Source organism: Rhopalosiphum maidis, chromosome 1 (genome assembly GCF_003676215.2).
Source record: "Rhopalosiphum maidis isolate BTI-1 chromosome 1, ASM367621v3, whole genome shotgun sequence".
NCBI lineage: Eukaryota > Metazoa > Arthropoda > Insecta > Hemiptera > Aphididae > Rhopalosiphum > Rhopalosiphum maidis.
This window is the reverse complement of record NC_040877.1, coordinates 58,900,823-58,923,020: the sequence shown is the minus strand read 5'-3', so window position 1 is coordinate 58,923,020 and position 22,198 is coordinate 58,900,823. Positions and strand designations below refer to the sequence as shown.

The following is a 22,198-nucleotide window of genomic DNA, read 5'->3' as shown; positions in this document are numbered from 1 at the left end:
GTATTACAGTTCTCGTGTACGGCGGTAGCGGCGGCGGTCGCGCCTATATAAGAACGTGAGCACGGTAAGTGACGCGTCTCAGTGTCTTTCATTAAGCCCGTACGAAACAACTTCAAACGCCGCCGAAAACCCATATACACAGTCATTTACTGTTGAGACCAAAACCGCTGCAAACATTCGACGAAGATGGTAAGTAGATATTAGAGTTTTTTTTTTTTTATTATTATTATAATTATAATTATTTTTGTTTTTCTTGTCGTTAAAAATTTATCGAACAGACTTTTGAGTCATTGCGTCGCCGGCGTTCCGGAACGTTCGACGACATTAGTCACGATTTTCTTCGTCTTTTTTGCCGCGCGCTTTCCATTTAGGAAAATTGTCATTTCCCGGGACGACGGTTACGTCTTACACTAAAACCGTCGCTAATCGATTTGACCGTTCGTCGTCTGCAATGGACAATATATTATATATACATGCCTATACACATTTAACGCTGCACATCTGCGGTTTTCACTTCCTTTTCGATTCGTTGTTTCTGTAAATCCACTTTTATGGGTGTGCAGGCGAAGGAGAGTAAAATAAAACAAGTATTATATTATAAATTTTTCATATAAAATTTTCTCCGAACTTAAATAAAAAACATTGATTCTACACAAGTGAACGAACCCCGTATAGAGTATATAGTACACTGTGTAACACATATACACATTTTATGTTGATGACAGTCGCTACACGTTATATCAACAGCCTGTCATATAGGTATGCATACATGTGCATGTGTAACAAATCGCTAATAATTGCGGTGGACACTGCACCGTGAGCGTATTGAGTGTATACGCCATCACACCACATTAAATTTAAAAGAGCTATACATTCTATAGATGTCGTGGGAACATATGAAATGATGGAAAGTCTTCGGTTAAGAGTTAAACTATTTAAAAAAATATTGTTTAAATTTGGAATATATACCAATGCTATTAAAAAAATATATAAAAAACAAATCCTAATAAATCAAAAGAAATTCGTTATTATATTACAATGATGATAAAATTCTAAAAAATCAATTTTTTTGTTTATTAAAAACTAAACAATATTTTAAAGTTGAACTTATCGAAAAAAAAGGTTTAGTTATACATGACATTTTTTTCATATATTTCATATATATATATTAACTTTTAACAGGCGATAATTTTATCGAATACAATATTTGAATTATTTTATTTGTTTTACAATTTTTTCTTCTTTGTCTCTAGAACATAAAATTATTTAATATTTTATATAAATAAATATTTTAATATTAAAATATGTTGTTTGAGATCTAAGTAAATATAAAAAAATTAATATAATCTTAAATTAGAACATAAATATTTATACCAATAACAAGTATGAATACCTTCAACAATTCAAAAAAGTGGATATACTTCAACATTATTCAAAAGTATAGCGTAGTTGAAGTATTTATATAGGTACCAGATACCTATTCAATTGATTGATAATATCTAGCATACGCGTATAGCTTAGACAGTACAATTTTTTATGTATAGAATTTTAACCACTTAATATAAATAATATTATCTAATAAGTATAATTTATTTATTATTTAAAAAAATAATATTTAAATTGTATGTAATATGTATATTCTAGAAACTCAGGTTATAATTTTGAAAAATAAACATACTTATAAAATACGTAAAATTTCTTTTTTAATAAAAAATAATTTTAAAACTCTAAAAATTTTTTAATTTCTTTTTCTTTTTATAAAAATAATATATATGTTTATATTACATGTATACATATTAAATAGTTTTGTGTAAATAAAATATCTTTAGTTATCAGTAAGTATATAGTAAAAATAATATTGCATTAAAATGAAAACTGTTTTGCGTGACACTTTAGTTATCAATATTTTCGTGGTTAACAGATTATGATGTTACCATACAAAATAGTTTTTTTATTTCATGGTTATTGGTGTAACTTTGTAATGGAATTTTCTTTTCTTTTCATATGAATTACTTTTGGTTTACTTTTTATTTTGTAAAAGATGAAAAGCCAACTTATGTAATAGGCGCCTAATATTATATAGGTACTTTTATATTTATTTTATATCTAGATATTATACCTAACAATAAAATAACTATAATAATCGTCGTATTAATATATTATATTATTCTAAAAATAGTAATATAGATACTCGAAAAAATCTATACTAGTTATCTAGGTAAACATAAATATACGTACATAATACATATTTAATAATTTGTGATTAATGAAACTTCTTTTAGTGTAATTACATAATCTATTACACTATCAATGTATAAATCAATTATATTTTTGTCTTATTTATTTTAAATTCGTTCGTTGTCAATTGCTTACAATAGTGAATAGAATAATAAATAAGCAACAACTTTTTTTCAATACTAAGTAGTTTCTATACATAAGTGATGGACCTAAATGGCTAAATGTTTAATGTTTGATGAATGACTATAATATATTATGATAATATTTCATTAATAATTCTATATAAGGAAAAGTACTCTTTAAGGAGAATTGTTGTGTTGTAATAAAAAATAGCTTAGTGTATTCTTTTTTGCCGATCGTTCAAAGTGTCTATATTTACTAGGTAGTTAGTGTATATGTAAATTAAATATGCATTTATAATTTGAGAATTTGTTTTATATTATTACGAGTTTGATCTTAAATATTATGATGACAATTAACAGTAGGTATGAGATTTATTTGATAATGTCTCATATGCCTATAAGTATATAGCTCAAAAATGTCAAAATATTTTGAAAAAAACGATAAAATCCCTCAAATAATGTCATGTGTATCGATAATCACTACGAATAATAAATAATAAATTATTAAAATCACTCATAATAGGTTAGGTACCTTCGTATTCATCAGAACTATATTTAATATGAATGATCCACAGTAATTTGCGTTATTGTGTGATACTGTGATAGTAATTTAAGCAGACATAATTTGTTTTGCAACAATAAAATAGTTGGATATATGTGTATGTATATTAGGTTTCATTAAAATGCGAAAACAACGAGTAAAAAAAAGTTGCTTAGTCATCTACGATAAGCCACATAAAAGCATAATGGGTGTGAAATTTTTTTTTCATTAACCATGTGCTGCAGTATTAAAATATATTGGGTTTCAACAAGAGTACAAGAGTTTCAAGATCGAAAGTATATAATAGATGAAAACAATCCCGTTATATTGGACGAACATGTTCTAAAAAAGAAATACGGCAGCGATGAGGATTGCAAATGTGTTAAGTCTTAAGTATATAATATGACAACTGACAGGCGACAGAAATAATAATGTTAACAATATTATATATAATTTATAAAATAATGTTTACAATAGAATATAAAATAATATTATACATAATACCATAACGTGTTTTTTGAGTATTAATATTTTGGAGTTGAGCAGTAATAATTATTATTTTAAATAGGCACCAACATAAAGAATTAAAAATGTTTTTCAATTTTGATAATTTAGATAACATGCGTTTTACAAAGAAAGTAAAGATTTTATATTTTTATGTTTAAAAATAATTCAAAATACTAAGAATAGAGAGAAATATACCATCTTTATAGTTAAAAATATTATTTTTATTTAAATTATTTTAATAGCATTATGAATTACTTATTTAAATTAATTATTATTTCCGACTAAACCCTAAAGAATTATCATAAACACATTAATAACTAAATGTGTTGAGTTGCAGCAATGTTATAACACTAAAAAAAATTTAACATTAGGTACCTATTTTTTTTGAGCAAAAAATAAATTTTATTATTAGTACTAAAAAAAAATAAAAGTACAATAAATTATGACATAAATCATTATTAGATTTAGTTAGGTTTGGTAAGGTCGTATTATATTGTATTTTATTAGATAGGATAGTGATAGTTTTCTAAGTATCTCCAAAATTAATCATACGTAAGAATATTAAAACTAAAGTACATTTCTTTATAACCTTGAACTTCTGCATAATTATATCATCATAATAACAATATTTTAATACACCAAATTAATTATTACTTATTATTACATAGTACCAGTATAATTTGTATTTATTTAGACTTAAGTTAGAAAATTGGAATTTAACTTTAAAGAGTGGGAAAGAATTTCAAGATAGGTATGCATTAAAAAATAGTGTTTATATTCGTCCGTCACTTCGTCAGTAATCAAATATCACGATGTCAATTAAATGAGTGCTTATTGCCTGTTATCGTGGGTACCTCTAACTGATTATCGGAAGAAAAATAATAAACAATAATCAAATATTAAATATTTTAGAACATCTATAACTATAAGGTTTTATAAATATTAAAAAACAAAAATACAAATGAAATGTAAAACATGTATATTGATTATTATACATTATAAGTTTATAGCTAAACAGAAATAATATATTTTTTTTAGTTATACGATATTTTTAATAAAACAAGTACTTAATCAATTTATAAAGATATGTTTTATTTAGTTACCTATTATTTAAATTAAATTAAAGTTCTATCTTACATAAAATTACTATAATATAATGTATTAGTTCACTTAAATAAATAGCAATATTATATTAAACTGACATCTATCGCCTATCAAGTATTTAAGTACCTAGTTATTTATTATAACTTTTAATTATTATAGGTAATCTGATTTTTTTTTTATTGTTTTCTGTTTTAAACGAAATATTTTTTAATTAACTTAAGTATAATGTAGATAGGCATATAATGCAAAAACAAAATAGTAATATACATTGTATTCTATATTTTTATCAAATAAAATCAATGACTTTAAATTATTGAATTACTCGATTCATGATATATATAATATATATATATATATAGGTATAATATGCACAAATTGTGTGGAATATTTCTATAGTGATACACTTCAATTTTATAAATTAAGAAGTAGGTACTTTAATTGAAATTATTTCGATGGCAATAATTCTCCTCAATATGTGAATTGGGTGTGCACTGATGAAAATGATGTAATATAGGTTGTTGTCTATATTTTATATATTTTAGGGACATAGAAATGTATTAGGTTTTTTTCAGGGTTAGTGTAAGGCAATTATTATTAAAACAGTACTTAGAAGAAAATTAAGTAGTCTATATAGAGTATGGGCAACCATATGGCATTTATTACAACGATCAGATGATGTCTATTACGATTTTTGAGATATCATGATGTATCGAGGCTATTGGGTTAATAATAATGATTATGTGCGCGTATGCCATATTGGAAAAAATTTATTAATAAGACGATTGACAAAAAATACACTAACTGTGTGGCCATTATAATATAACTGTATGCTGGGCGCTTATCTTAAATTTATCTTTTGATGAACAAAAATCACTGTGCAATGTGCATGTTTATTTTATCAGCTTCGTTAAAATATCATGTTTTGAAAAAAAATACCTCGGCTACTATTCATACTACATATTTACCTATATCGACTCTGTAGTCTTAAATGTATATAAGAAAAAATGGTAAAAATTAGCCAATAGACAATAGTTAAGATTGTATTAATATTTCACTGATCAATTAATTTATTAATGTATAATATTATTATTATGTATTTTATATATTAGTATAATGAGTTTCGTGGCACCCTGAATTCTATATAGGAAGTCAATAGTTTATTATGATTGACAGTGCCGTAGCCAGGATTTTTTTCGGGGAGGGGTGGCTTAATTTTTGATGGCCAATTATGACAACAAATTAAGTTTACACTGTATTTTTGACAATATAATTCATATAATTATACATATTATGAAATCAAGATCAAGTAAGTGTGATAAGAGCGGCGTTTCTTTATCACCACAAACGGTAATTAAATTAATAAAATTATTGTTGTGTCTGAAATTTCGGTGTGGTGGGGGGGGGGCTTGAGTCCGGAAGCCCCCTGGCTACGTCACTGATGATTCATATGATACATTTATTTATTTAAGTTCTAGCGGACCAGGCCAAAATACATAAATTATAATATTTTTATATAATAGAAATATTTAATTCAAAGTAATGATTTACCTATTGATTTATATAATAATATGTATAAATTTCACAACGAATCAACTATATACTATGGTTAACAGTCAACACTTTTAAAGTACATATAGATATAGTTTTAAATTTAAAGCTCTGGTAGAATCCACTGGTAGTAAATATTAGTATTTAGTAACTACTGTTAGAGGGTATGTATTATAGTTGGCAAAATCAATATCCCGTGAAATCGATATTATACATCACCAATTTTTTATTATTGTAGTAGTACTTAGTACTTACTACAGAACAAGGAATACCCAGAATAAGTATCATGTAGGGATAATTTACTTTAGAAATAATTACCTCCATTGTTAACACCAAACAAAAAATGTTTACCGAAATTCTAAATATTCTCTCCAGTCTCCATAATACTCACACATCGTTGTCAAGTATTTGAATTTAGATAATTATAAAATTAAAAAATAAATCTTTATTTAATATTATGTTCACTTAGGTATACAAAATGATTGTGTTATATAGATTGTTATAATATCTACCTATTAGTCTAGGCAATTTATTTCCAGAACGTTTATATGAGACATTGTCGCGTAAAAGTGCTTCTGTACAATTCCATGCGTTATATTTATTATTTTTATCATTATCACTATCACATCTTAATTCATAATAATTACAACCGCCGCCCCCATGCAATTATCCACCTAGCCCAACGCCTATATCGTCCGGTTTATTATGCGTCACTCGTCCTTATATTTATATTATAAATTATACATATAATATAAATGCTCTATTATAGTATTATATTATAATATGCCTGACAAAACCCATATAACATAATATAATAATTATGGTAATTGTTTCCATTAGCGATTTCTGTCGTTTCTCATTTTTATTATCGCCGTTGTCTTTATATATTATTATATTTTTTTCACCATATCCGACGAAGAGAGAGAATATACCCACACACGCACCAGTTTATATCTAATTTCGTCGCCGCTCCCGTCCGGTAGACAACAGTATGATTACGATATTAGATTTGTAATAAATATATATTTAGGAATTGTGTGTCGTATGACGGTTTCCTGTGTCCCAGGGTAATTCGCAATTTGGTTCTCCCATTTTATTGGTTACGGTGGGATTACGATAACATTAAGAACGTCTTCCGTTCTCCACAACGCCTCTCGTATATATTATTATTTATTATCATTTGCCTTTCGTTTTCGTAGATTTCAGTCAAACCATTTTCGGATCGCTAGTCATCTCATGATTCGACGATGACGACTACGTAAAATACATAATAATTATAACACTGAATAATAATATAGAACGCCCTAAATCCGAAGACACGGTTTAACACGTTGCTGTCGTCAAGTGTACACTGTACATAGTATATGTGCAGAAAAAAATCCATTTGAGCATAAAAAAAAACCATCATTAAGAAAAATAAGCAATTCAGATAAAAACAATACGTGTTTCCAATCATTATTATTTTTATTTTCTTACGTTTTTACATTTCAAACTAAATCTATCTATCTTGTATATTTTTTTTTAAATAACTCCATGTGTAAAGAGGTAATGACAATTAAGTTTCGGACATCTATGTTTTTCGGTATTCTTACGAAACGAAGGGAATGATCGTCGACTTATAGTTTGATTATAGGTATTTAATGAATTTTCAAAATTTTTTCATCGCACTTATTACTTGACGTTTACTATTATTACCACATTATGAGTGTACACAATTTTGTTATCGAATATAAATACTATAAATATTAAATAAATTAGTAATAAGAAATAATAGTACCTACTCCTAGGTCCTGATAATATTCTAAAGTGAAATGTAGATTACAAATAATTATATAATAATATATGCAAATATGATGGAAAATGTGAATCGATGTACACTACTTTCATTTGAATTTATAATTAACAAATAAGTTATGTCGATTAAAAGAAAAAAAATGTTATTTGCTGTTAATATTTCAAAGATATAGTTTTAATAAAACCAATGCTGAAATATTATTCCCTTCTATTTGTTTCTTAAAAATACTTGTAGACTTTGTATTTTTTACAATCATCAACATACAATTAGTGATTACCGATCTTTTTATATACATAATAATTATTAATCTTTGTCGATAATTTCTATTATTGCCTATTAAATTCACGCCCTGGTTCATTTATTTTATTACGTGATGAATTTCGAGTCACGGAAGTTATATATAACCGTATGTATTTATAAATCCAAATCAATCTAATTTCATAAATATATCCGAATAAATTAAAATATACTGATATTTTAAAAGATATACGAAACTAAAACATTATTGACAAATTGGTATTAATATATATATATATATATCAAATATCGTATACGATTAGATAAAACATGTATCAATAATGAAAATTTTACCCCACGGCACATTTAAAAAACAATCAATACCTAACCAAATTTTAATTCAGATATAGTCTGTCTAGCGAGAGAACGCGCCGGTTCTGCGCAACCTCCCGCGTCACCATGCTATCAAGACTGGTTTACTTTAGCTGAATATTATTAAGGAATGCGCAGAAAAACTGATTTTGGTCGGTCTGCGGCACGTTCTCACTCTGGACAGAGTATAGTTATATGGGCAGTTATAAAGTATAGAAAAACATAATAATTTACAAGTCCTACTCTATAATATATTCACTAAAAGTGAATTAAACATATTTTATTAATATAAGTAATAATATAGTTAATAATATTATTTATGCATTTATTTTTAGCGTGAATGTATATCAGTACATATTGGTCAAGCCGGTGTCCAGATCGGTAATGCGTGTTGGGAGCTATACTGCTTAGAACATGGCATTCAACCCGACGGACAAATGCCATCGGATAAGACGATTGGCGGCGGCGATGATAGTTTCAACACGTTTTTTAGCGAGACCGGAGCTGGAAAACACGTCCCGAGAGCTGTGTTTGTCGATTTGGAGCCAACCGTTGTCGGTAACCAATTTTTTCCCTACCTCATATTATATTAAATGTACTTAAAACTTGTCATCAGACAACCGTATAATAGAACAATATGTAATCAATGATCATATGTATATTAAAAACAGATTGTGTTTGATGAATCTTTATGCTTGAATGATCAAAGTATTTGATTGTATATAGTACTCATTGATTTTTTGCATTTTTAATTATGCTCACTCTAGCTATTTTCGTATAATCGTATCTTTCTCTGTTTCTTCTTCTTTTTCTTTCTACATTTATGATCATTGTCCATATATTCTCTCTTATTATATCCAATTCACCTTTACTTATAAGTTATTAATATATAAAATATGTCATTGATGCATATTTTTAATAAATTCTAAGCATATTTTTATACTTTATAATGCATAAATGCATGCATATTTTTAAATGTTTTAGAGAACAAACATCCGTTACCTACTCATAACATTACCGAACCATTTCAAAATATTCACCCTCATTTTGTATTCAATACGTGCTACTCCTACACTACCCATAATGAATTAATTTCTTATTCTATCTTCCCTTGTCATTCCACAATTCTATATTGGCCTTCACGGCTTCACTCACCTTGTCTTCCGTTTTATTGTTTACTACCCAATATTTGAATCCATACAACATTTTATACTACTACTTGCAGTTATTTATAAAATCTCTCCTGTAATTTCAACATAAATATACCTAAAAACTTTTTCCAAAATTGTACACCTATAAATTATTCAATGTTTTCTGTATTATATATCCAAACCCGTAGTTCCTTCCCTTTTCGAGCATTGCAATTTTCACTATACAACTGAATCGTGACGTATAATTATGTATATATTAAATTATAATTATAGTCATCAACTAATGTTGTTGTTACAGACGAAGTGCGTACCGGCACGTACAGACAACTGTTTCACCCCGAACAGCTGATCACTGGCAAAGAGGACGCCGCCAACAATTATGCTCGTGGTCACTACACGATTGGTAAGGAGATCGTGGACATCGTACTGGACCGGATCCGGAAGCTGTCTGACCAATGCACTGGGCTGCAGGGTTTCTTAGTATTCCACTCATTCGGTGGCGGTACTGGCTCCGGGTTCACGTCGCTGCTCATGGAACGGCTGAGCGTGGACTACGGAAAAAAGAGCAAATTGGAGTTCTCCATTTACCCGGCGCCGCAGGTATCCACAGCCGTAGTAGAGCCGTATAATTCCATATTGACCACACACACCACTCTCGAGCATTCAGATTGTTCATTCATGGTAGACAATGAGGCCATCTACGATATATGTCGCCGAAACTTGGACATTGAACGGCCCACATACACCAACCTGAATCGATTGATCGGCCAGATTGTGTCTTCCATTACGGCGTCGCTGAGGTTTGACGGCGCGTTAAACGTCGACCTGACAGAGTTTCAAGTAAAAAAATCACAATAAAATTAATAAATATCCAATTACAATTTTAAAATACACATTATTGTGTAGATTATAAATCTAACTATCAAATTTTTGAAGATAAACGATAAAATATTATGAATTTACAAATTTACTCAAATAATTTTATAATTTAAAATTAAAAAATGATCATATTTCTTCAGTGGTATCAACATAACCATTATAGAGTTCAAATACTTATTTCCAATTCAGTTTTGCTAGATTTTATTAAATTGCTAAATTGCCACCGTTGTATTTACTGTGTATAAAATCGTTGTTGTGTTGTTTAAATAATACAAATGTTGAAACGAAATATACAATAATACCGTTTTATTCTTTTCTGTGATAGAACATTTTACATTTTAAATGATATGACGACGAGTCCATCATATAATCGTCGTCTATTGTATACTTAAATAAATAGCATTTTATTGGATGTATTATATTATATATATATTTATATCCACATGTTTTGTCTCCGTTATACTAACGATCAACATAGCATATTTCACGTTCGGAATAATCCATTAGGCTATTACATTGAATTTTAGAAATTATAAAATTAAAAAGTAAAAATATTAACTAAGGGCTACACCAAAGTTTATTTTGACATTTTAATTTGGTAGAAAGTTATCAACATTTTAAACTTCACAAAAAATTTACAATTATGAGATACTTATAAGTTATAATAATTGCTTTAAAAATAAATAATTTACATTGAACTGTAAGAAAATGCAAGTAGCACATATTTAACATCAATTCCAAGTTCCAATTATATCACCGCATAGATAACAATAATCTCATAAGACATTTTGTAATTTTTTCTATTTTAGGTAATGTTCTGTTATGTGTATAATATATTAATCTTTTATCAAGCTATTACTGATCTAGCTAGTTATTTCATTGTGGATAACTTTAACGATAGGCCGGATTCAGTCAAAATTAAAAGTATATACTCGTATTATAGGTACTTAAGGTACTAACATAAATAAAAACTTGGTCGATATAATAACTATATGGATCATCTGACTTTAAATTTGTTAAAAATAAAATTAAGCCCGTCTTAAACATTTGAATAGAAGGGGGACGGAGAGGGTAAAGCTCCAACGAGCTATTTAAAAAAATATAATATAATATATAAATAATAAAGGATTGCTTGTACGTATCTGATTTGGTATAGACGAATCTGGTGCCGTATCCGCGTATCCATTTCCCACTGGCCACCTACGCACCCGTGATATCAGCCGAGAAGGCGTATCACGAACAGATGACCGTGGCCGAGATCACCAACGCCTGTTTCGAGCCGGCCAATCAGATGGTCAAGTGCGACCCACGGCACGGCAAGTACATGGCGTGTTGCATGCTGTACAGGGGCGACGTGGTGCCGAAGGACGTGAACGCGGCTATCGCCACCATCAAGACGAAGAGGACCATACAGTTTGTGGACTGGTGCCCGACCGGATTCAAGGTCGGCATTAACTACCAACCGCCGACGGTGGTGCCGGGCGGCGACCTGGCCAAGGTGCAGCGGGCCGTGTGCATGTTGTCGAACACGACGGCCATCGCCGAGGCCTGGGCCCGGCTCGACCACAAGTTCGACCTGATGTACGCGAAACGAGCATTCGTACACTGGTACGTGGGCGAGGGCATGGAGGAGGGCGAGTTTAGTGAGGCCCGCGAGGACTTGGCCGCGCTCGAGAAGGATTACGAGGAGGTGGCCACCGATTCGGCGGACGGCGACGGCGACGACGGAGACGAATACTAACGACCATCACTCGCACCTCCACCGCCACCACCGTTTCAACACCGCGACGAACGACTGCCGCCGCCCGACCTCGAGGACTGCGATATCTCTGGTCACAAACATTTCCGCCCTCGAGTCTTGCTCGTACGATGAAAATAATCTAACAATAATAATCACTGCTCGAATTTGAAAAATAAGTTGACACAATCTTTTCAGCATAACTATAAAAATATACATACTCCGATTAATGTACACCAAGTAAAAAATCAATAAGATATATTTTTATATAATATTATATATCACAGTGGTCCTAAGTCATGATCTTATCATTAATGCACTTTACAATTTATTTAACTTATCTTAGTTAATAAAAGACCGAAGAAGGTGCATTATAATATATTAACAATATTATATCAACGTTGAATATGGTTTTCAAAAATATTTTTGTAAAAGAATGTACCGTCCCCTCGTTTCAATAAAATATATTAATAGAAGATCTTTGTTCCTGTGCACCCCTTTTTATAATTTAAGCTTTGAGTATTAGTAACATCTTAAATAAAATACATAATATTATATCATAATTCACCTCCAACAGGAATCGGGCGCGGGCTATATCGTTGAAATGGCTATTTTGAATTTATATAATACCTATATCGTTTTTAATTTTGAAAATCGAATAATTTATTTACACTAACGCTTATACTCGATCGACCACCTGTTTAAATATAATATTAATACATGAAGATTATTTTTTACTAGCTTATAACTAAATTATAATATTGTATTATACGTGTTGATCGGTGGCATAATGGACTGCAGGAATTTTTTATGGTGGAGGGGTGGGTAGAGTTCATAATTATCACAAATCATTAAAAAAAAAAACAATTTTATAGTAATAAGAATTTGTATGTTTTTTCGTTGTAAAATGTCAAGAGGGTGGGATTTGAACCCCTACTCCCCATTCCACATATTTCCGTATATATAATATATTATATATTATACAGCCCCATATTTGTTAAACAGATCGTTTGCATATTTATCATATAATATGTACGCGTGTATAACGACTAACAGTACCTATAAATTAAGTTGTATGTGTTTTTTCTTTCAAATTTGTTCTTTTTAGCTTAAGATATGACATTAACATAAATATTTAACTTAAAACTTATTAATTATTAATTATTACTGACGTTAACTAACGTAGATATTAGTTTATAATATTATATATACTTAAATATTTTTACGATAGTATTATATTATGTTATTGTAATGATAATTTAAATTTGTTTGTAGACGAATAATAATAATATAATAATACATTTTATATTATATATATAATGATTCTTACTCTCATTTTTGATAAAAACAAAGAATTGAACAACAAATCCCTTGTTTAGTTTTGTATCCATTTTACCTAGGTATTTACATCTTTCAGGCTTAAGAAATATTTATAATTTTAAGTAATTGGATATTATAGAGAGTTATTGATAACGTACGATAGAGGCAAAGTACACCTGCAAGGGGTGCAAGGTGCACCTCACTCACTCTTACTGCACCTGTGTGCAAATATGCGATGCGTAAATTGATTGATTGAAAAGATTGCAGGGTATTTATATTTCACATTTTGGTTGTAAGTACTTCAAAGTTGGATATCATACGTCAATATCTGTCTTTTAATTTGTATATATATCAGGATTTTAGTTTTTATAGATTTATAATAGCAACTTAAAATTTAATAGGTTTCTCAAAGTAAGTATTCTATTTAAAAATGTTTTATAGCTTTGACAATCAAATCAAATGTTTGTATTATGTCATCTAAATAATTAATTGACTGTAAAATATAATTTTTTGACTCCAATAATATCACGAGTCTAGTTAAGTATTTTTATTTATACTAGATATTCGTTCTGAATTTGTTTTTAATTCTTCTGAGTTTTAATGACACTTTTCTAGCGGAACAATACTTACAAATACATAGGTACTTATGTAATTCAGTATTGTAAATTACTATACATTCAAGTATAGTATATTGTATAATTGTATTTAATTTAAATAATATTATACAGTATAAATCGTTTATTATGAAGTTCAAATTTCAAAGGTAGGTAACCTAACCTGTATACAGGAAAAATAATAATCGATAGCCATAACAAAAGAAATAAAAAAAAAGATTTTGCATATTATTATGCTTATTTTTATAAACAATTACGAAAAATAGGTTATCTTTGATCATTCTTCTATAGGTAAAGAACTAAAGAAAATAGCATATTTTTGCATATTAGTCATATGCCCTTATTACCTATACTTATATATTTGAATTATACAATTTTATGTTTTCCGGACTTTAATAAAAGTATAAAAAGAATTGTAACTCTGAGTTTGCTATTTATAGAAGCTTTAGAATTTTTTTTTTTTTTATGAATAAGCCACAACAACTTAGGTTATCGACTTTTGTTATATATAATAGATGATATAAGTATGTGTTTAAAAAAAGGATGTTACATTGTGTACATACAAAGAGTAAGCGGTGGGTGGGTTATACAATTCAAGTTTGGGAAGTGGGGGAGATTTTTAGATTAGGTTATAATATAATTTAGTTAGTTTTAAAAAGATGAATATTTTTTGAATGTTGTCTGGATCCGGGCCTAGTGCTTCTTGAAGGTTATCAGCTAGCTTGAGTTTGGTTCTAGTGTCGTTGAATTCTCGACAGAAGCATATTATATGTTTGACTGAGGGAATTTCACCACAAGTGAGACAAGGTTTGGGATTCGTTTTGGTCATTAGGTGTTTACGTGTGTCCAATTCTGATTCTATTAAGTATTACTTCTTGGCGCCTGGAAAGATGGATGGTTGGCCATGGAAGAATACTTGGTTTGATTTTGTTTAGTTTGGTTCGTAGTGTTGACCATTTAGAAGTTTTTGAACAAGTTACACTTAACAGTATCTATTAATATTTTAGAAAATAAAACTAATTTTTTAATTTAATACAATGTTCTAAAATTATCAATAAAAATAGAAGCTTGCTGGTATTAAAAGAAATTTATAAAATTTATCATGGCGAGAATGCTGACTTCAAGAATTCTTTTCAAAGTTTTTTCCTAGAAATATTATCAAGTTTTAAATATGCATTCACAATGAACGTTTACGAAAATGAAGTTTTTCTGCATATACAATCACATTTGTACAAATCGTCGTCGTTATAATTTTACTGAAACTAATATGGAACATAATATTATCGTTACTTATTGTTTTTAATTAAATTGTAAATTGTAATTTTTTTATTATTATAATTTCATAATAAGTAAATAGTTTTAGATAACTAATTGTGTAATAATAATCAATAAATAACTGTAACAATATAATATAGGAAAAAATTAAATAGTAAGATATTTGAATTTTAGATTCTAAGTGGAAGAATGTATTGATTTTACAATGATGAGGTACCTGTTTTTTTTTTAGTGTCTAAGAACCAGGCACGTATAAATGGGGGGGGGGGTTTAACCACTTCACGAAATTTAAGAAAAAACGGGATTTTTTACGCAAAATCAATATTGTTTTTTGAAGTAACTCTAAAAATAATAACCGTAGATTCATGAAATTTTCACTGAATGTTTATATTAGCATTACATATACGCCATTACATTTTCAAAATATTTTGAATTTTTTTGAACTTATAGGAATGTCGACTTTTTTAAATTTGTATATAAAAAATTTTTCGCTGTCAAAAAACTTGAAAAGTTAATATAAGATTTCCCAGAAATTGTTATTATTGGAAATACAAAAAAAAGTTGAGCCTCCAAAATAACTTTTTATGGGCGTCACTCACTCGTTAATTAAAAAATTCTTATAGAACGATTTTCTTATTTTGTTTAATTTAAAAACCATTAACCTTTAAACTTTAAAGACTTGAAATGTTCACCAAATGTCAATGAGAAATTTGTATTGAGTCTAAAAGCTTGAAAATGTAATATAAAGTTCCTCGTTAAGATGTTATAATACTAGTAAACAATTTTAACTGGCATGAGTTTTTTCATAATCATTTTAAGTTCAAATTTTGACAAAATTCATCATAATCTCGACAATCTGAAAATTATTTGTTGTTAGATATTCATAAAAAAATGTATTTTTATATACAAATGAAAATTTTATACCTACGTGGTTTCTCATAAGTTTTTATGATAGTAGTTGAAAAATGTTAAATGCATCATTTTTTTTTTATTCCTAGTCAAAAATTTTTAAAAAGTATACCTATATTAATATAATTTTTTTTATAGACATTTATTTTTAATTTAAAATTTGGATGAAATTAGTTACCTATCTAAAATTTATTTGTTGAAACTTTCATAGTACCTACCTACCTACATTTATTATTATTATACTACTTAATGACTTTTTCAAATTTTACCTACTATGAACCTAATCATGCCCTGACAAACTGCCTCTGTTCAAAATCGTTTTTGTATACAACTATACAATCATATTTTATTGTTGAATCTAAATAAAATACCTTCCATTACAGCAACTTATCCAATCACTCTGTACTTTAAAGGAACATCCTGTACATATTAGAAAATATGAAAATATAAAAATACTATATGTTGGATGAAGTATAAGGATTATAGGCTTATAGCCTATAATTTAGTTGTGTGTTGATAAAAAAATAAAGTATGCTAACGAATAAAAAAAAAAATAACTTTTTTTTTAACTTAATAGTTTTAAAAAAAAATTTTTATTAACTTTTAACTTTTTCTTATTGATGCATATTAACTTAACTTAACTGAGTTAAAAAAAATCATTAACTTGCCCAATCTTGCTTAAAATTATTGCAATTGTTTAGTAAGCTAGAATGTATGAAAAGTAGCTCAATGGTAGTTTTATGTTTTAATTTGCTATAATTATGTGTAAACTGTAAACACAGTAATTTAGAGAAGTACCTTTTTTTAAAAGTCACAAATGGGCAAGTAAGTTTAGGTGAATAGTTCAAAATATTGTTTACAATAGTTATATTAATAAATTAACACTAAACTATACATTAATCAATTACACATTTATTTTTACTAAATTTTTATAACTTAAAAATAATAATTTTACGAGACAAAGAATGTTCAATAATTTTTAGAATAAGTCAGGTATACAGTAGTTTAGTTTGGGATATATAGATTAAAATAATATTTATGATTAAGAAATAAGGAATAATATACAACAACTTTGACTTTTGTCACAATAAAAATGGGAAAATTAAAGTTATTAATTATAAAATTAAAACTAAATATATTTATCAAAAACATATAACACAATAATAAGTAAAAAAAATCACAAAAACATTTATTTATTAATAAAAACTTAAAACACAAAAGCAAACATAAAAAAATTTAATTTTTCTAAAAATAAAAATTTAGACTATAATACTTAAAATTTTTATTAGAAGAATTATTAATATATAAATGGAATAGTAATCTATGATAATTAATAATGTGTTTTAAAAGTAATAACAACAATAGTATGTAAAAAATAATAATATATGTATGAATTATGTACACATGTCATTATTGTAATTTGAACACATCTATAAAACAAAATATATTTGTATACATATATTTTGAATTGTGGATTAAACCACATTTAGTTAACATAAACCTTTCATCGATTCATATCAATCACAATAGGGACTAATATATTTATCATGTTTATTACAAGTTTTTATTTTTGTTTTATAAATATATAAAATATTATTATTTCTATTACCGTCTGCAGATTAAATAAAATGTACTTTTTAAAACATAAAAAAAATTTAATAAAATGTTTTAATGTACACGCTACGTATAAAGAAAATACATAATAGTTAGAAAATAATTAGTTTGAATAAATCATTTCATTAAAAAATAAAAAATATTAGGTAAAGCAAAAGAAGACATAAACGAGTTATTAACACAATAATACCTAAAATAAAAAGATATACTATGAGATTTTATGAAAAAATAAGTTAAATGAAACGTTAAAAAAAAATGGTAAGTTTCTATCACATATTCAGGTTTAAAATATTTAATATTATTAAGTTAATAAATACTTTTCAAATTTTTCTAAAAGTTGTATGAAGTATGACGTAGAAATATTTTTTTCTTTCTAAGATGTCGTCCCTTGGTGATGATATAAATGTTTATTTACATAACAATTATTACATGTTATAATTTTCTGGTTGAGTAGATGTAGTAGTAATTAATCCATTTGCGACTATTGCTGCAGACACAGCTTGATTGAAAACATCATCGCAGTCTATTTCTGGAGGTTTACTTTGAGGTTGTGACACAATCTAAAATTAAGGAAAACATCTATTGATTGGAATAAAAATTACATTAGATGAACATTTAGGTACTAACTGTTTTATTTTGCAATTGCGGCTGATGGAAATTATGACTCTGTAGACCATGTTGTTCAATAGCCATTTGTACAGCAGTATCTTCCAATACTTGTCCATTATCAGATTTCCGTTGGAATTCAAGCCACAAATCCTTAACCCTGTTGGCTTGTTCTACAAGATGGTTGAGTACAGCTGATCGGTGAGAGGCTATTTCCATTTCGACATTCAAGTGATTGTCAAGTATACAAAGGCCGTGCATATGATGCTCCCAACGTTCTTGCCGTTGGCGAGCGGCTTCGTTACGTGAAAGGTCGTCAGTCATTTTAGTCTGTTTAATCGAGAAAAAGAAACACTTCAATTGCGGAACTTCAAAAGATTGTACGAGCATGAAAAGTGGGTTAAAACAGTCCTTGAACTGCGTCATATGTCTTACGTGTACGCAGTAATAAACTTACTTGGTATGTGGGTAAACAAGATCGTTAACAAATTTGCCAAGACATTGTAAATTGTTTTTAAAACTTAAAATATAATGATAATTTTCAAATTTTTCGATACGAATCCAGGATTCAGGAAGCAACAATATTTTTAATTATTATTTATTATTATTGTTTTTGATAAGTCAATAATATTATACATTGATAATTATATTTGTTTCCATGCTTTTGTATATATATATTAGTATCACAATCACGGAATAGTCCTTATGTATTTACCACGGAATATAAGAAAAACAGTATATATGTGTTCGTGATATTGACGGGTCTACAACGCTACAGATAATAAAAGATGTTATTATCAGCTGTGGGTCGATGTCCAAATAATATGTAGATAAGTGATAACAATTATTTGAATTTTTGTAATTTTGTGACAACTCTTCAAAAATATAATAAAATATATTAACATACCTATCGAATTTTTGCAGCAATTATTATTAGAACAAACGTCTGACGGTTTATAAAATAATACATTATTGTTGTATACACGTGTTGTTAGTGACGTGTCCGTTTGCCTATTAATATAGTTACATGTTTTCGATCGAGGAGAACGTCTCACGATGAAATTGAACGTAGTCTTCCTGCACCCCGACCTGGGCATCGGCGGTGCCGAACGGCTGGTGGTCGACGCGGCTATGGCGATGAAGCAATCGGGACATTCCGTTCGGTTCGTCACCAACCATCACAGTGTCTCGCACTGTTTCGAAGAGACCAGAGACGGTACGTTGCCGGTGACTGTCGTCGGCGACTGGCTGCCGAGGACGGTGTTCGGCAAGTGTTACGCACTGTGCAGTTACGTGCGTATGGTGTACGCCGCATTGTACCTGACGTTTTTCAGTTCCATCCATCCGGATGTGGTGTTCGTCGACCAAATATCGGTTTGCATTCCCATACTGAATTGGATGTCCTGCAAAGTACTGTTCTACTGCCACTATCCCGATCAACTGTTAGCCGCGCACGACCACGCCTTGAAGCGATATTATCGACTGCCGTTGGACTGGCTGGAAGAGAAGACCACTGGGTGCGCTCACACGATCTTGGTCAACAGTCATTTCACATTGGACGTATTCAAGAGAACGTTTAAAAGTATAAAGACAGTACCAACAGTCGTCTACCCGTCCATAAACACAGAATTTTTCGACAATACTGAAACCATACAAGTAAAAGATTTAATAGACGTGGACAATTGTAAATACATTTTATCCATAAATAGGTATGAGAGGAAGAAAAATCTGAGTTTGGCGATCCATAGTTTCAATTTGTTATCCGACAAGAAAATAAAACTTGTCTTGGCAGGAGGTTATGATCCTTTGAATTCAGAAAATATTGAATATTTTCAAGAGTTAGTGAATCTTGTTCAAGATATGAAACTCGATAAACGTGTTATATTTTTTAAATCACCATCAGATACCATAAAAATATCACTCCTTAGATATTGCTTATGCTTGGTATACACTCCGTCTTTTGAACATTTTGGTATTGTGCCATTAGAAGCCATGTACTGTGGTAAACCTGTTGTGGCAGTTAATAATGGTGGACCCAAAGAGACCATTGAAAATGATCATAATGGATACTTACGAAATGCTGAACCTGAAGATTTTGCTGATGCTATAAAACAGTTAGTAGAAGTTGAAGGAAAGGCTGATTTATTTGGAAAGCATGGTAAAAAGAGATTTAATGATATTTTTTCATTTGGGGCATTTAAAACTAAAATAGATAGTATATTAGAAAATATATATGTCTGAATAAAATACAACTTGGATTTGTATTTTGTGATATTTGGTTATAAGTCTTACCTTTTTTTTGTTTTGTTTTGAAGACAAGCTTAACTTTTATGGCTTATAAATGTATTACAATACCTACATTTTAAACAGGGCACTAAAGTTAAAAGTATATATTTTTTCATATTGTAATCTTGTTTTTATTTCACTATTTGGTGATATCATATTTATACTTAGGATCATTTAAATTATAATTACACAGTTCAATTTATTTGAAAATCTATCATTTTTGTCATCAATAAATATTAAAGGATGAAAAAAAAATTCCTCAAATATTTGTCAGACTTGTTTCCAAATATTTTTCCTCTTACTTTTTCAAAGTGTTTACCAATCATATACCATAATATTATTTATATATTATTTTATGCTATAAAAATGAAATACCTGGGTATTTCAGATATATTTGTATGTTTGTAACATCCCTAAAATATTATGTGAATGTTACTATACAGCAAGGATAGGTAACTAAATGCTACTAAAAGGCCAATTTTTTGAAAATAAAAATCTAGCAGACCAGAGAACATAGAAAGCATAAAGCAAAAGAAAGGTCAATCACAAATTTACAATTTACATTTATTTAGCATACTTATAGCATGACATGACAGAACTGATAATTTAATAGCTATGTTAACTATGCCCCTTTAAATCAAGGTTTAATGATTATAATCTATATATCTTGCCTTTAAATAATATAATTGATTATAATTACATACATTTTATAAATATAATAAAATAAGATACAGAAAAATCCTAACATTTTATATTTTTATAAAGTAATTTGAAATGTAGCACGAGCCAGTTAAAAATTGAACGTGGGCGGATGCGACTCCTAGGCCACCATTTGCCCATCCCATCTATACATTATATAAGAATATTTTTTTAAATATGTGGTCTATTATAATATAAGTATAATGATTAAATTGTATTATAATAATTTTAGTTTTAAAAGTTGACTTTTTATTTAAATTTCACACTTATATTGTAAATACAGGTTGAAAAATCAATGCAATAAAAATATGATATAAAATTTTTATTTTATTTTCAAGTAAAAATGTAAAATATAAAATATAAGTACAATATATACAAATACAATAAATAATAATAAATAAAATAATTATATAATATAATAATAGACTATGAGGAACATGAGCCTTTGGCGTCAATAACATTAGTGTCTTTTTTCCTTTTCCTTCAAAGTATAATTGCAAAAAAAATATGTATATAAACCTAGCAGTGTAGAATTCAATAATAATAAAAAAATTATACTGTTTAGCAATTAGCAAATGTAACCGTTATATTTGTATACATAGAGCATTAGCTGGTAATAAAGCTTATAAATAGCATGGAGACA

General features: G+C 28.3%; 3 protein-coding genes across 4 annotated transcripts; 2 read left to right on the top strand and 1 right to left on the bottom strand.

Moving 5' to 3' along the window:
• Positions 1-29: 29 nt before the first annotated feature.
• On the top strand, positions 30-13,398 carry LOC113547859 (tubulin alpha-1C chain). Its single transcript, XM_026948403.1, has 4 exons — positions 30-189; positions 8,800-9,022; positions 9,914-10,455; positions 11,651-13,398. The coding sequence occupies exons 1-4, from the start codon at positions 187-189 to the stop codon at positions 12,233-12,235; spliced, it is 1,353 nt and encodes a 450-aa protein (XP_026804204.1). The 5' UTR covers positions 30-186; the 3' UTR covers positions 12,236-13,398.
• Positions 13,399-18,120: 4,722 nt separating this feature from the next.
• LOC113549421 lies at positions 18,121-19,167 on the bottom strand. Of its 2 annotated transcripts, XM_026950704.1 has the most exons (3): positions 19,028-19,167; positions 18,592-18,900; positions 18,202-18,524 (listed from the first exon to the last, which is right to left on the bottom strand). In XM_026950704.1, the coding sequence occupies exons 2-3, from the start codon at positions 18,892-18,894 to the stop codon at positions 18,390-18,392; spliced, it is 438 nt and encodes a 145-aa protein (XP_026806505.1). In that variant the 5' UTR covers positions 18,895-18,900; positions 19,028-19,167; the 3' UTR covers positions 18,202-18,389. The 2 variants fall into 2 exon arrangements, with proteins under 2 accessions (XP_026806504.1, XP_026806505.1); XM_026950703.1 differs by lacking the exon at positions 19,028-19,167 and having other exon boundaries at positions 18,121-18,524; positions 18,592-19,021.
• A 262-nt stretch (positions 19,168-19,429) lies between these two features.
• On the top strand, positions 19,430-20,856 carry LOC113547805 (alpha-1,3/1,6-mannosyltransferase ALG2). The gene has a single exon (XM_026948317.1). The coding sequence runs from the start codon at positions 19,627-19,629 to the stop codon at positions 20,809-20,811; it is 1,185 nt and encodes a 394-aa protein (XP_026804118.1). The 5' UTR covers positions 19,430-19,626; the 3' UTR covers positions 20,812-20,856.
• Positions 20,857-22,198: the final 1,342 nt, after the last annotated feature.

What these genes read in the sequence shown, in the direction of transcription:
- LOC113547859 (XM_026948403.1), top strand. An exon ending in TTTGGAGCCAACCGTTGTCG is followed by an intron (nt 9,023 to 9,913) that starts GTAACCAATTTT and finishes TTGTTGTTACAG; the next exon opens with ACGAAGTGCGTACCGGCACG. An exon ending in TCGACCTGACAGAGTTTCAA is followed by an intron (nt 10,456 to 11,650) that starts GTAAAAAAATCA and finishes GATTTGGTATAG; the next exon opens with ACGAATCTGGTGCCGTATCC.
- LOC113549421 (XM_026950703.1), bottom strand. Translation starts at nt 18,996, where the DNA reads ATGACGCAGTTCAAGGACTGTTTTAACCCACTTTTCATGCTCGTACAA. An exon ending in CGCAATTGCAAAATAAAACA is followed by an intron (nt 18,525 to 18,591) that starts GTTAGTACCTAA and finishes CCTTAATTTTAG; the next exon opens with ATTGTGTCACAACCTCAAAG.
- LOC113547805 (XM_026948317.1), top strand. Translation starts at nt 19,627, where the DNA reads ATGAAATTGAACGTAGTCTTCCTGCACCCCGACCTGGGCATCGGCGGT.